At 40.2% G+C, this 15,898-nt stretch overlaps 1 protein-coding gene across 17 annotated transcripts in view; it reads left to right on the top strand.

Moving 5' to 3' along the window:
• The window catches only part of CPEB3 (cytoplasmic polyadenylation element binding protein 3), a 193,691-nt gene that overhangs the window by 33,244 nt on the left and 144,549 nt on the right, over window positions 1–15,898 (top strand). For 10 of the 17 annotated variants that reach the window (XR_004278792.1, XM_032313581.1, XM_032313580.1 and 7 more), the window contains 2 exons: window positions 733–1,745; window positions 2,758–2,817. Coding sequence is in view for 16 of the 17 variants with exons in the window: in XM_032313585.1 (XP_032169476.1) it covers window positions 733–1,745; window positions 2,758–2,817 (1,073 nt within the window). In the remaining variant the exon portion in view is untranslated. Of the gene's footprint in view, window positions 1–399; window positions 514–732; window positions 1,746–2,757; window positions 2,818–15,898 lie in introns of all 17 variants that reach the window. The other 7 variants (XM_032313592.1, XM_032313591.1, XM_032313588.1 and 4 more) reach the window with 2 other exon arrangements.

The following is a 15,898-nucleotide window of genomic DNA, read 5'->3' as shown; positions in this document are numbered from 1 at the left end:
ACAAACGTTTCAGTAGATTTTTACCTCTTTAAAAACGGTGTGGGTTTTTTTTTTTTTTTTTAAATGTCTCCTAACAAAATGGAGTAGCTGCAGCTTCTGGGAGGCCAGAGAATGATTGTGCAGCTGAGTCCTCCTAACAAATGCCAAGGATTTCCTCCCTCGTGGTTCGCCGCTGCTAAATGAAACAATTATCAACGCAAGAAGGCAGTTTGCTAATCAAGAGGGATAAGACTGCTGTTTCTTTAAAAGTGCCGAGCAGGGAAGGGGGAAGAAAGGGTCGTGTGCGGTGTCTTTTTAACCTTGCTGAAGGACGCAGCAGTATTTATTGACGTATGCAAATAACTGGGGGAGGGTGGTGCTTGGGAAAAAACAGGAACCAGAATCAGTTTCTCATTGCAGGGTGAACGCTCTGAGTTCCGGTGAAGGGAAAAGAGACGTGGCGAAATTGCTGTCTTTCTGTCTTATAAGCACATCTCTCCTTAAAACAGAAAAGGAACCAAGACATCAGAAAGGGTGAAGACGCTCTCACAGTATTTTTAGAGACCTTGCACGCAACCCCCCCCCCCCATCCCCAGCCCGACCTGCTCTTCTAAATGGGAGATTATGGATTTGCATTGCAATTGGCTAGTAGCGCTGGCACTGGATTTTCTCAAGTAAAACATCCGCCCGCTTTAGCGGGGGGCATTAACGATCACATTGACAATAACGCGTCTCTCTTTTTTCCCGTTTCAGCTGCGCAAACCATGCAGGATGATTTACTGATGGACAAAAGCAAAACCCAGCCCCAGCCTCAGCAGCAGCGGCAGCAGCAGCAGCAGCAGCCCCAGCCCGAACCCAGCGCAGCCGAAGCCCCGTCCACGCCCCTCTCTTCAGAGACCCCCAAGCCGGAGGACAGCAGCGCAGTGCCGGCCCTCAGCCCCGCCGCGGCCCCGCCGGCCCCCAACGGCCCCGACAAGATGCAGATGGAATCGCCGCTCCTGCCGGGCTTGAGTTTCCACCAGCCCCCTCAGCAGCCGCCGCCGCCGCAGGAGCCCGCGGCCCCGGGCGCGTCGCTGTCTCCGTCCTTCGGCAGCACCTGGTCCACAGGCACCACGAACGCGGTGGAGGACAGCTTCTTCCAGGGGATCACCCCAGTCAACGGGACCATGCTCTTCCAGAACTTCCCGCACCACGTCAACCCAGTCTTCGGAGGCACCTTCTCTCCACAGATCGGCCTGGCGCAGACCCAGCACCACCAGCAGCCGCCGCCGCCAGCGCCGCAGCCGGCGCAGCCCGCGCAGCCCCCGCAGGCGCAGCCCCCGCAGCAGCGCCGATCGCCCGCCAGTCCCAGCCAGGCGCCCTACGCGCAGAGGAGTGCCGCCGCGGCGTACGGCCACCAGCCCATCATGACCAGCAAGCCGTCCTCGTCCTCGGCTGCAGTAGCCGCCGCGGCCGCAGCTGCCGCTTCGTCCGCCTCGTCCAGCTGGAACACGCACCAGAGTGTGAACGCCGCCTGGAGCGCGCCGTCCAACCCGTGGGGCGGCCTGCCGGCAGGCCGGGACCCTCGCCGAGCTGTCGGCGTGGGCGTGGGCGTAGGTGTCGGGGTGCCCTCACCACTCAACCCCATCTCGCCGCTCAAAAAGCCCTTCTCCAGCAATGTGATCGCGCCGCCCAAGTTCCCCCGTGCGGCCCCGCTCACCTCCAAGTCCTGGATGGAGGATAACGCTTTCCGGACGGATAATGGTAACAATCTGTTGCCATTTCAGGTAATGCTCCAGTGCACCTGCACACACCTTCCTTCTACCCTGCTCCCTTTGCCCCTTCTTCCCTGCCATTTAATCTTCCACTGATTTTTGTTAAGAAAGGCAGCGATGTCCAGGCCCCCTGTCCTCTTCAAAAGCCTCCATTTACCGGGGCTGCGCCAGTACCTAGGACAAGGTTGGGGAAACATTGTGACTGTTTGAAGAATCGTATTTAAGCACCCTGATAAGACAGAAAAAGGGCCTTTTTCTTTTGGTATATTTTTCTTTCACAGTGTGTATACCTCTTGTTTTGACCTTCTTTGACAAGTAAAGGTGCAAATGTATGGCAAGGTGCTGGGTTGGTCCCAGGATGAGTAGGCTGAGATTCTTGTCATTTTAAGTAGCTACACATTTCAGGTTATGCAATCCTGGGTTCAGAGTGCCTCCTGAAAGCCATCCACTCCCAAACTACCCTGGGCCTACTCTTAAAGAGGTTAACAGCCCTTGAGTGGTGCTATTTCAGACAGTTGCATATGCTCAATTAAACTAATGTGAACACATGTGTTTATGTCTCGCTAAGGTGCTGGCATCATTAATAGCAATCAGCATATTGCCCCTGCTGGGAAAATTATGAGTGTGAGATTCCAATAAACTCCCAAGCTCCTTCAGGGAACAAGTTGGAAGAGTGGAATTTCTAGGGGTAACCCTTCCTATGTTACCTAAAAGGACTAAGACATTGCTTTTTTTCTAGAGCAAAGAGACAATAGGACACGACCTTCAGAGCCATATTGCAATGGAGTCTATTTGCTAGCTAGCACTGAAATATTTAAAGCTGCAGTGTCCTTCAGATGGGTTATTTAAGAAGACAATGCAGATCAATTACACCATTTGAAACTGGGCAAAGTGAAAGTCTTGCAACTTTAATGAAAAATGAGCCTTGTGTCTTGGTGTTAAATACCAGTGAAAAACCCAGGAAGTGCCCCAGACAAAAAGGTTGAATGGAGTGTCCTTATTCTGTTCTTGTTTTCTGATCCAGCCCAGGGCCACATCGGTTGGCAGTGTCCTGAACATCTTGAGTTGGAAAGGGGTGGTGAGGGTGAGTGTTCACTGGGGGCTTTTGTTCTCAGGCAAACATTTTTCCTTCACTTAAAATTTCATTTGGCTCTAAGCTTCTAGGATCAGTTAAAAGAGAAGAAAGGAAGGAGAGAGGAGGGCTTTGGATAAGACCCAGTTGTGGTGGTCAAGGAAATGAAATAAATCTTTTGAGCATTGCTGAAAAATGGCAGAACCGAAATTTGACAGAGTTAGTTTAAAGTATCAGGTGCAATTTGGAACCTTCATTTTGTTGTTCTTTACATTTCAAATGTGATGTTTGGGATGGCTCCCATCCGTGAAGAAGGAGATAGGGTTATAGAGAAGCACATGATTCTCTAGGCTACAGCAAGGATTTTTAACCTTGACAGGTTGGGGTTGGGGGTTCCATGAAACTTGTACATTGTGTGTATGAGAGTTTTTCATGAGAGAGGATCTTAACACATTTTCACAGGGGTCCTTTAGGAATGGGAGATTTTAATATTAACGTGTATTTCTTTCCATTCTAAAGTCTGTCTCGATAAAATGAAGAGGCACTGCAAGATGGGATTAGTTTGGTAGGGAAAAAGAGGAATCTGCTTTCTGAAATTTCTTCCATGGGCTTATTTTTGTGGTGAGGGGATAGAATAGTGAGGCTGCATTTGGTGGGAGAGGCCTTCTTTTTCCAACGGTTCCTCTTATTATTCTGGTGCTCCCTATTCGAGTCCAGTCTTAGAAGATAACCTAAAATCTGAGTGGGAGTTTTAGGGTGAGAGCTGATGGTGTAGACATCAGTTATCTTTTTCTAGGCACTAAATCTGAATACAGCTAGCTTTCAATTAATTGTCTCTGGAAGTGAGGGCTGGGGAGACATTGAATCCCTGAAACTTCCCCCAAACTGATATTGACAAGTAGTATGGGGATTGCCCATTGTTTCTCAGCAAACCATTTACCAGCAATGCTAATGAGAGCCAGACAGAAGGGGTTGAGTTTGGTTTCTTGTCTTTTCATCCCCTGGTGGTGCTATTAAGTAGGCAAAGATGGCCAAAAGACTTGTGCAAGGATAGATTTTATTAAAAATTGAGCTTTATATATTTAGCCTCAGGAAAAATTACATGGACTTTATGCCTCACTTCTTTGTCTCACTTAAAAATGGAGCTTCAGGGTTTTGAAGCAGTATTAGAACCAGATTAGAAGTAACCTTGTTGTGTTTTAGTTTGGGGTTAGAATATTTTAAGACTTTGTGTTAAGTATATCACATTTGTTAAGAAACAAAAATAAAATACCTTGAGTCTTGTGTTTAGAATTTTACATGTTTGTGCATTTATTTAAATCACTTTTCTATGAAAGGGAAGAAATATCTTAAGTCGTCCTAGAGAGTATTTTCAGACTCTGAGCTAAACGGGGCTTGCAACAGTGATCTACTCTAATGTATCTTAATATGTATTTGTAAAATACGTATCCACTCAGTGTTGTTTCACTGTCTTTTGCCACCCAACATGATAGATCATTTTGGAGCTTTTACTTCTGTGGTTTATATTGTAAAAGCGATAACCTTATTTGAATGTGGTTTTCCAAACTGTACATATCCTTACCGCTTTCTCTCAATTCTAACAAAGTTGATTGGCTTCCCTGAGTTGGGGTGGCTGCTTCCTTCAGGTTTACTTGTATCTAAACACAGCTTCTTATCTGTAAACAAGGAAATCGAGGTCCTAAGTTAGAGTGACATAACCCCAGTCCTAGGGGTTTGGCTGGTTTGTTGATGTGTGTCCTTAACTTCCCTATAGCACTAGTGGTGTCAGATAGGATTCATTTTAAGTCAGGTTCTCTTTGGGCTCCAATCAAAGGGACTTAGTTATAGAACTATCTAGTGAGGTTCTCTGGCTGACAGAAGCACAAGCTTTGTCACTGGTGATTGGGTCATGTCATTTATCAAATGATTCTTTTTCCCAGTCTACAAAGATGGAGATAGAGCACTTTCAGTGGGAGATGATGGACCTTCCGTTAACGGGCTCAGGAACAGTGAGACACTGCATTGGGGGAATTATAAATATTCTGTATTTATATAAGACAGGGAAGGCTAGGTATGTAAAAGGACCAGAGCATATTTCCTATATGTAGTGAATTTGGATTTAAATAGCATTTTTGTCTAGAGGAGTTTAGAAGACTTTTAAGAATACCTGTTCCACCATTTTCTTTTTCTTTCTTTCTTTCAAGATTTTATTTATTTATTTGTCAGAGAGAGAAAGAGAACACACAAGCAGGGGAAGCAGAAGGCAGAAGGGGAAGCAGACACCCCGCTGAGCAGGGAGCCTGATGTGGGACTTGATCCCAAGACTCTGGGATCATGACCTGAGCCGAAGGCAGATGCTTAACCAACTGAGCCACCCAGGCTTCCCCACTCTATTCATTTCTAAAGAAGGAAATTGAAATCCCAATATATTAAAGCCCTTGCCTAAGTTTGGGTGGGTAGTTTCTGTCAGAAGCAGGCTTTGGGGCAGATTGTCTAGGTTCACATCTCAACTCTGCCAGTTACTTGCTTTATAATCTTGAGCAAATTATGTATACATCTTGACTCTTATCTGTAAAATGGGAGTAATAATAATTCTTGCTTCATATGTGTTCAGGTGAGGAATTGCATATTAGCACAGTGCTTGGTCCATAGTAAAGTACTACATGAACGCTGGGCTATAATTATTGTTGCTGTAATGGCAACTGGAGATTCTGCATGATTTTATAGTATGGATTACTGATTTTTTCATACAGTGCAGTCTGAATAACTGTACACTTTTGTATAATGTTATTTAGGCTTCTTTTTTTTTTTTTTTTCTGTGTGAAGGTATCCTGTGGTTACTGTAACAGTTTGATGACCCACAATTTACTTATGGGCCAGGCCCTGTGCTAAACACTTTGTTATAATTCCTCATTGGAACTCCTTTGAGGTTCAGGACTATTATAACCCTCATTATACTGACAGAGAAACTGAGAGTTAATACATTTACTTTATTTGCTCAAGATCACACAGCCAGTAACTGGCAGAGTTGGGATTTAAACCCAGGCAATCTGCCTCCAGAGCCAAGACTCCACTGTAGCACCTTGAGTATAATAACTCTAGGACATCAGTTAACATTGTAGTGTAGAAGCAGGAGACTGGGATGATCTGCACTTAACCTTATGATATACCCTAGAAATAGTGCTTTTAAAAATTTTGTGTTGTTGGATATGGAGAAAGAAAAATATAGTGCCCAAACATTTACTACCACTTATTTGCAACAATAGTTAATATATCCTCCTATTTATTTATTTACTGAAATTTATGTATTTTTGAATATTATATTTTTGGAAAAAAATTCAAATTATGTTTTGCTTTCTTTCTGCATCTCTGCCTTTATCCCTCTCTTCTTTCCTCACCCCAAATTGAGAGTAATTCTATAGATTTTATATTTTCTGGCCTAAGTCTAGTTAATTGTAATTTAGTGTTAATTTTGCTAGGGGATTATATATAACAGAGGACCAAATTCTTTACATGACTTAATAGCAATATAGATTATATATAATATTATTATTATATATACATATATAATAATATTAAATATAATATTTTATATACATACATATATATATTTTTTTAGAAAGAGAGCATGGGGAAAGGAGAATGGGGAAAGGCAAAAGTAGAGGGAGAGAGAATCTTTAAGTAAGCTTTATGTTTATCTTGGAGCCTGACATGGGGCTGGATCTCAGAACCCTGAGCTCATGACCTGAGCCAAAATTGAGAGTCAGACGTTTAACTACTGAGCTGCCAAAGCACCCCAGGAATACAGATTATTTTAAAAAATAAATACACCTATTCATAATAAATTTTAAGGAACCAGTAAAATCTTCATCCAGTCTATGCTCCTTTGTGTGTGTGTGTGTGTGTGTGTGTGTGTGTGTGTGTAATCCATCTTTTTAGGAAATAGTATAAATTGTCTAGTTTATGCTTACTTTTGACCAAGGATAGTATGATCTAGATTTAAAACTGGAGACTCTTCTGTAGTTGGTTTCTTAACTACTGCTCTAATGCAAAACCACTTAAGGTCCACCCAACCCCACAAACTGTTTCAGAGCCTATTATGGCATGGTTACTGTGAATGCCAACAAAGCCATGTTATCTATATTCTATTTAAAAGACAGATTGGTTAGAAAATTTTAGAAGGTTTTCTATGCTACTAAAAACTAATAATATAGCCTATAGCCTGTATACTTAAAAATTGCGTATTGAAAAGTAGTTTGCTTTAAAATTTTCATGACCTTGCAGTGAGTGTATACAAAAGTACACCCTTATAAACGTAATGTTTTTATATTTATTTATTTATTTATTTGACACAGAGAGAGAGAGATCACAAGTAGGCAGAGAGGCAGGCAGAGAGAGAGGGGGAAGCAGGCTCCCTGCTGAGCAGAGAGCCAGATGCAGGTCTCAATTCCAGGACCCTGAGATCATGACCTGAGCCAAAGGCAGAGGCGTAGCCCACTAAGCCACCCACGTGCCCTAAATGTAATGTTTTAGATATTCTGTAAAACACAATTTTCTACTTAAATAATTTTCTCCATTGGTTGGTCTGTTTTGCTGTTTCTCAAGGGCTACATAAGGCACAATACTTGTCCATTTGGAACTTGTCATTGCTCAGGTGAGTTTTACAGTGTTTTGATTCACAAGTGTCAGAAGATTATGGCTTTGTTTTCTACAATATGAAAAGTTTGATTAAGATGTGTGGATTTGGGCACCTGGGTGGCCCAGTGGATTAAGCCGCTGCCTTCGGCTCAGGTCATGATCTCAGGGTCCTGGTAATCGAGGCCCGCATCGGGCTCTCTGCTCAGCAGGGAGCCTGCTTCCCTCTCTCTCTCTCTGCCTGCCTCTCTGTCTACTTGTGATCTCTCTCTGTCAAATAAATAAATAAAATCTTTGAAGAAAAAAAAAATATGTGTGGATTTTACTGAGGAGAGAGATGGAAAGGAGCATAGAATAGTGGATAACCTATGAAGCTTGGAATGAGAAAGACATGGTCAAAGCCACAGCTCTATCACTGGTGATTGGTCACATCATTTATCAAATGATTCTTTTTCCTGGTCTACAAAAAATGGAGAGAGAGCACCCATCTTCTGCGTTTGCTTTTGAGAGAATGTATACAAAGTGTTCAGATAATTAGATACTGTTAAGGTTCTTAGATGCCTGTCTAACTACCTCTAATTATAGTCCGAGTTTAATAGAGGGAGTATTGTTGTTAATCAATAGTCCAGAGTTAAACACTAGTTGATGGCATCTGGAAATGAAGAGGGGCTGTAAAGATGTGTCCAGCAGCAATGGAAGAGCAATGAAAGGTTCTTTGTGGATGTCTGACCTAGAAAGGCAGTAACTACCTGCTTTCTGTAACTACCTGCTTCTGATTATGGTTGACTCATCAATGTGAGTATAAGCATTTTCCTTGCTCTGTGAACATTTGATTGGTGATGGGAGAAATGCTTAAACTTTTAATTTCCCAACTGCTACCAGTGTTGATTTTGGTAGTTCTGGAGCTACAAAGGCTCTAATTTGAAGCTCCTTACCACCACTTTCCGGAAGATGATACCTGGGTTTCTGTAGGGGCCAGTGTGGTTGGCAGAGATAGAATTCCATATAGAGTCACAAGTTTGAATATCGAGAGTTGGGGAATATAGCCACCACTTCCAAGGGGGCTTTTCTGGAGAGATTTGCAGTAGTATCCAGCCTAACAAGGAATTTTCCACAGCTTGTCCTTATTCCTTGTAAATGGCTTGTATGCAGTTTCTTCTATGTTTTGGTTCTATTACATTTAGTTTTCCTATCCTTTAGTGTTCTTTACAGATGCTGGCCATGTAAATTTCTTAATGTGAAACCATTCTAATATTTGCCTTTTGACTTAATTTGAAATAGAAAGGTACTACTAAATGCAAATAATACCATAAATTATTACCTTGGAATCAAGCCTACTTTTCTTTCCCCAGAAGTTTTATTACATAAGTCTCAGAAATAATGAATATATGATATGAACTCTTGTAAGGATACTTAAGAGGAGAGAAACAGAAATGGGCATCAAACAGCCTTTATATCATTTGAGATGATCATAGAATTAATACACAGGAAGGGAATGAAACATTGTGTACTAATTTTGTGTGGGTAAGACTTGTGCAGCCAAATATCTTCATTTCTTAAGCATTCAGACTTACTTCAAAGTCAGGATCAAGTACAAGAGGAAAAAAATAACACACTCTCCTTAGTAACTCAATGCAATTAATGATCAGTGACAACAAATGAACTAGTGTCTAGAAACTCACAAAGAGCTGGCACTCAGTAGCTGCTCATTAAATGACTGAATAAACATTTAAACACAAGGTGCTATAGTTTTGTTTATTCTACAATATAGTATATTTAATATTTTTGAGACAGATTTGCCATTGTACCATTTTTCTCTAAAATGTCTATGGAATATGGAAACATGAATGTATGTAATGTCATAAAGGGTATCTTCAATTTGTAAAAATAGAAAATATTATCTGTGTTCCCAGACTTAATGGACATCCGATAGTTTCTGGGCTATGGTTCTGTTTGCAGGTTTGGTAGGCCAAAAAGCAAGCAGAGTTCTTGTTTTGATATAAAAGATTTTGGCAGCCAGTAGATGGGAACACTAGCTTGCATCTAACGACTTAAATTTTTCTTTACCTACTCACTGTTAATCAACTCATTCTTGTGGAGTTAATTTATCCTGTCATGGTAATCTGTTTTGTTCCTGACATCTCAAATCAAGTTATTAATACTAAAACTGACCAGAACGAAGGTCTGAATAATTCTGACGATAGCACTTAAAAATGTTAAGAAGAGAATTCTTTGGGGGAAAAAAAAAAAAGAGAGAGAGAGAGAGAGAATTCTTTGTTCTAAGAGGTTGACAAAGAGTAGGTTGTAGTAGCCCATTTCAGTCAGTCGGTCATTTGAAGAATGTGAGATTGGAAAGCAGAGAGGTAAAAGGCAAAAGGCTTTCTATCTTAAATATATGGTAGAGTTTGGGGACTAATTAGGGATTGAAATACTTCAGAGGAAACATTTTCATGATCTGACAATTTAACCCTTACTCCAAGTCCAGGAGACCTGGCTCTTGGGTTTCAGATACACGCAGTTAAAAAGGACAGGAAGTAAATGTGCCCAGCACCTCTCTTTTGCAATCTGCTGTGGAAAATTTCCTTTCCTCTTTTGGACCAGAGAATTATAACTGAGGTTTGTAGGAGATTAAAAATAGTGAAGATCGGGGGCGCCTGGGTGGCTCAGTGGGTTAAAGCCTCTGCCTTCGGCTCAGGTCATGATCCCAGGGTTCTGGGATCGAGCCCCGCATCGGGCTCTCTGCTTAGCAGGTAACCTGCTTCCTCCTCTCTCTCTCTGCCTGCTTTTCTGCCTACTTGTGATCTGTCTGTCAAATAAATAAATAAAATCTTTAAAAAAAATAGTGAAGATCGGTAATGTTTATGAGATTGTGGGGAAAGGCTGAAAGAAAATTTTTAGATATGACTCTGTTTTTATGTATTTGCATTTGATTTTGTGGGTAGATTATTCAACACTTTGCCACATTGTTGCTAAAGCAATTGTAATTAATAGTAGAATATAGCTAAGAAGGATAGCATATGCCGTATTTTTATGAACTACAGATCTGTTATAGAATTCTCTGATCAAAAGGATGAGATTCACATTGTTGAGTTTCTTTTGACATATTCGCTCACAGTCATAATCCATGTACTCCAGCTTTTGGGTGTTGTATTATTTTTGATGTCCTTCACCAAATAGGTACAGCTAAAAACACACAAGGAGCCCCGAATGCCAAGTACAGGCCTTACCCTTTTCATGTAAATTAACTTATTTAATCCTCACGTGTTCTTGTAAATTAGGGACTGTTATTCCTAATTTAGAAGTATTGAGACTCAGAAAATTACCTGACTCATAGGTGACAAAGCAGTAATGGAAACTTAGGTCTTTTGACTCCATGTCCAGTTCTTCCATTCTACTCTTCCTACTTGCCTCTTGTCACGCACCATCTTTTAATATGCCTTTGATTTTGCACTCTTTCCCCAGGTTTTCCCTGATTCCCCTCATGCCACATTGTCTTTGTAATACTTGTCACTCTATGAAATAAGTGCATGCAGTGTAAAAGTAATTTCATTTTATAGACATTTAACTGACCTCTACTAGAGACCAGGCAGTAGGGATTAAAGCTGAACCAAATCCTGTCAGACATCTCCCTGATGAATGTGAATTAAAATATAGAAGGTTAAGTTTTAAAATCATGTGTGATATACACAAAAAAGAGTGTGTACTTGAATCAGAGGGAATTATTAAGTTTTTGTGCATGTGTGTGTGTATTTGTGGGTTGAGAAGTCTCCGGGAAAGTCATCACAGTTTAAAATATTTTCAGTTTTTCTGATTTTGGAAGTAATACATGTTTACCATTTAAAACTGGAGGGGAAAAAATCGCTTATAACCCTATTACCCAGAGATAAGTATTGTTGTTTTGGTGCATTTCTGCCAGTTATCTCTTTTTTGTGTGAATGTATAATGTACTTTATACGGTTGAGATGATTCTGTGTGAACAATTTTATAGCCATATTTTTTAGCTTTTCATATCATTAAATTTATAAACATTTTTTATTACTGTGTAATATTGCATCATGGGAATCCATTTTAATTTAACAAATCATTTTTATGTTTGAAGGATTTAAGTTGTTTTCATTTATTTTTTAAAAGATTTTATTTATTTATTTGTCTGAGAAAAAGCACAAACAGGGTAAGTGGCAGGCAGAGCAAGTAGAAGGAGAAGCAGGTTCCCCGCTGAGCAAGGAGCCCCATGCAGGACTTGATCCCAGTACCCTGGGATCATGACCTGAGCCAAAGGCAGAGACTTAACCAACTGAGCACCCAGGCACCCCTGTTTTTAGTTTTTAACTATTTTTTTTTAAGGTTTATTTATTTGAGAGAGAGGGAGAGGAACATGTACATACAAGCTGGAGGGGCACAGTTAGAGTGGAAGAGAATATAAAGTGCTGAGCCCAACCTGGGGCTCGATCCCACGACCCTGGGATCACCACCTGAGCTGAAATGAAGAGCCAGTTGCTTAACAAATTGTGCACCTAGATGCCTCCAATTTTTAACTATTAAATGTAATACTATCTCAGAGACTTTGGGCCTTTTAATGTTTTATTTAGAGCTGAATGGGTAGGGTTCCATAGGCAGACCAGGGGACGGGGTAGGAGTTTGAGCCAAAAGATTTGTTTTAAGCAGAGAGAACAGCAGGTATACAGGTAAGAACAAGGTGTGCTGAGAGAGCAGATGATTCAAGATCGGGGTGAGGCAATGAGCAATGAGGCTGAAGAAGCAGAAGGGGCCAGATCACAAGGACATTCCAATATTCTTTGCCTTCAACTTTGTCCAATGGGGACATTGAAAGATTTTTAAGCTGAGAAAAATAGCCATTTTAAGGCTTTGAAATTGATGAGTGAAGTGATCACATCTTTGTTTTAGAAAGATTATTCTGGGATATAGATTGTCAGGGACCAAACACAGGCAGGGAAGCCAGTTAACATGTAAGGACCTAAAGCTATCGAGAGGAAAAGACAGACTGGAGAAATAAATTAGGAGGCTGACTAGAAGGACTGGTGATTGCTTAGATGTGGGGAAGAGAGGAGTAGGAGGAATTTAGAATGACTCCTAGGTTTTGGTTAAGGCAGCTGGGGAAAATGATCTAGAGGTGAAAACGCTCAATAGTGGCAGATTAGAATTTTCATGACTCATAAGCCAGGTGGGTTTAGAGTGGAGGAACTTCAGAAGGCAAAGCTATGTGTTGGGAATATTTGAACAAGTGATTTGACATCTCTTATCCACCCATGCTTTTGTGTGACTCTTAATGTGTGGGAAGGAAAACCTTATTAAGATAGATTACTTCGTGGACTACTTATTAGAACAGTAAATCTGAGAGAAGAAATAACTACCATTCTAAGACAAGAGCTTTTTTTTGATTCTAGCATGATTTTTTTTTTATTGTACCCTGAGAATCAGAGTGTATGTTGGCTGATTAGTCATCTTGTTTATGAGTTACAGCCTGGCATTGCAAAGAACTACAAGGAATTGCTAACCAATCAATCATATGGGAGGATCACAGGCAATAAGAGAAATGAAACCAGGAATCTGTTATTTTTAAGTTGAATAAACTCTCTTGAGAGGTAATGGATAATATTACCTATCTGAAATACCATTAAGGTCTTAACAAAGTTAAGATTCAACCTTATGGAATTTAGTTGGCTACACTAATATGGTGCTTAGTTTTTTAATGGGTATAAGCATGGTAAAATGTTTAGAAGCTTAGGATCCACAGAGCCATAAGGAGATGTGTTTTGGGGGAGGGTGGAGGGAAAAGGAAATGAGGCCAGGGTGTAGGACCCACCAGAATTCTATGTTGTTTATTCATTTGTATTTCTAGAGAGAAGGGTGGAATTCATTAAATTTCCAAAAGGGCCCCTAACTCAAAAATGGTCAAGAATCCTAGATTTAGAGTAAAAGCACTGCTACGTGGCACCCAATAAACCTTTAAAAATTTTTGAAAAACTTAGTTGTTTCATAAATTTTTCTCCCTCTTCCTATTTCCACAGATTCTGCCTAACTTTAATTTGAGAACTTTCTAAATAAAATGGTCCCAACTCCTTTTTTATCTAGCTTTTTCTAGAATTTTAAAAAATACTTTTAATTATGCAAATAATTTTCTGACATTCAGTTCATTGGTTTATGTATAGTAAATTAAATCATGTAATTACAGTAACACAAGCATTAAAAAGGCTTGGGCACAAACCCATCACCTCTAGGTAAGCTTGCGGCTTACTTGACAGGACAGAAATTAATGGGTTAATTCCCATTACAGGTGTTGAGTATGCTATGGGCATTTTATATAAGGAAGATAGAACTCATGGCTTAATCTGGAAAGTCAATTAAGCAAAGCTTCAACTGTAGATGCTTCTGTATTTTAATAAATAAATGGGCCAGCAAATTCTGACTCAAGAGAGGAATGTTGTTTAATTTTGGTGTAGGAAGTACTGCTTAGAAATACTGACTTTAAGAAATTGCTGGGCGCCTGGGTGGCTCAGTGGGTTAAGCCACTGCCTTCGGCTCAGGTCATGATCTCAGGGTCCTGGGATCGAGTCCCGCATCGGGCTCTCTGCTCAGCAGGGAGCCTGCTTCCTCCTCTCTCTCTCTCTCTCTGCCTGCCTCTCTGCCTACTTGTGATCTCTGTCAAATAAATAAATAAAATCTTTAAAAAAAAAAAAAAAAAGAAATTGCTAATATACAAAGGATCTCAGAGGAACATTTACACTCTCCCATTGGCTTCTTTGTCATTGCTATGATCTTAGAAGACCCACTCCTATAACTGTAACTTAATGAAGAGAGTAGAGAGTAGAACTCGGGGAGGGGGTAGAAGTTGGGGATTTGTGCTGTGGGGGCAGTTGGCCTAGATCTCTGTGATTGACCTGTAACTCACTGAAGAGAAGTGCATTAGACCTTGAAGTTTCACATGGTAATGATGTTGACTGCTGATTGAGGGTTTTTTTTGTTTAGCTTTGTAACCAATTAACTACTTATAAGCTAGTGTGGAAACCTATCCGTCATGTATTTACTGATTTCTATTGGTAAAGAGCATTTTAACAACAGAGCATTTCGGGATACAGGTTAAGATATGTGATATCAAGTCCCAGTAAGAACAACTGGCCAGACTTTTGCCAGTTCTTAACATTTTCCAGCATCATGTTTTGCATATACCTAGATTAAAAGAGACCCTGTTTTGTTTGTTTGCTGGAGGTAGTTGCTGTTTTTTAATTGGTAGTTTAAGTTAAGGCTTTACCAGGCTCTTCATTGCTATCATGCTCAAAAATTTTCCAGAGAAAGAAAAAGACTTTATTATTCAAATCTATGTAATGACAGCATCACAATAGTCAAATCTTGTTAAAAATAGTTGGTCCTTAAGCAAAAACACAATCTAAATACTTTGAACCATTTTATAATGCTGATGAGACTTTATTTGGCAGTGTTGGTCAGATTAAACTTTGTATTGATTTTAAGTAGAATAAAAGCAGATGAAGTGTGTTAATGCTTCAGCTATTGCACAGTAAAACTTCGATGAATGGAAAATTTTAAATTCCCACTTTCAAAGGCCTTATGAGTTTAGCATTTTAGAAGATCTGAGACTGGGTGGGAAGATTGATTTTATCATATTTTGACCTTGAATTCCTCAACATTCCAAAGATATGAGCTCATCTGAAGGTAACAAAATTTTTTCACATTTTAGAGCTTACTGCGTACTTTCTACTTATTTGCCCATATAGATGATCCTATTTGACTTATCAGCTGGTGTGATCTAGCACATGAGATGTTATTCCATTGTAGCTATTTTAAAGTTATTGAGCAGAATTAAAGTTGGTGAATCATGCAAGTGTAACACATGATTTTCATTTTAAAATACAATGGGATATTTGATATTCTAATTTAGGCCTAGATTTTGTAAATGTGAAACACAGAGACTTAAGGAAAATAATAGCTTAATATCAAAAATGTAAGACCTGAGTGAGGAGGAAAGGAAGAAAAATCTTTTGATAGTGAATATATTGCTTCACACTGCGGGACATAATGGAGGGCTGAAGCAGACAGGGGAGTTGGAGTGACACATTCTGTTAGAGGAACATAAATAATAGAGAATGTATTGAATGCTGAGACGTCAGAGAACATTGAAAGACATGAAGAAGATTTCAACAAAGAGGACAAAGCTAGGTAAAAGGATGCTTCAGCTTTTGTTACAGTAATTAAATATTCAAAAAGGCAGCCATTTTATACTGTCCAGGAAGTTAAGCAATCGCTCATTTGATATTCTAGTTTTATGCAAGCAAGCCATAGGCAAGTATGCTGACATCAGGGATTTATATTAAGAAGTTTCTTCTAGGGAATGTCATAAGCAAGTTCAAAACCCAAACTTTTAATCTCCTGTGGCATGATCATAATATTTATGATGCCCCTAAGACACTTCATGTTTGTTCTA

Source organism: Mustela erminea, chromosome 14, assembly GCF_009829155.1.
Source record: "Mustela erminea isolate mMusErm1 chromosome 14, mMusErm1.Pri, whole genome shotgun sequence".
Lineage (NCBI taxonomy): Eukaryota > Metazoa > Chordata > Mammalia > Carnivora > Mustelidae > Mustela > Mustela erminea.
Note: the sequence above shows the minus strand (reverse complement) of the source record. Positions and strands in the feature narration are given on the sequence as shown.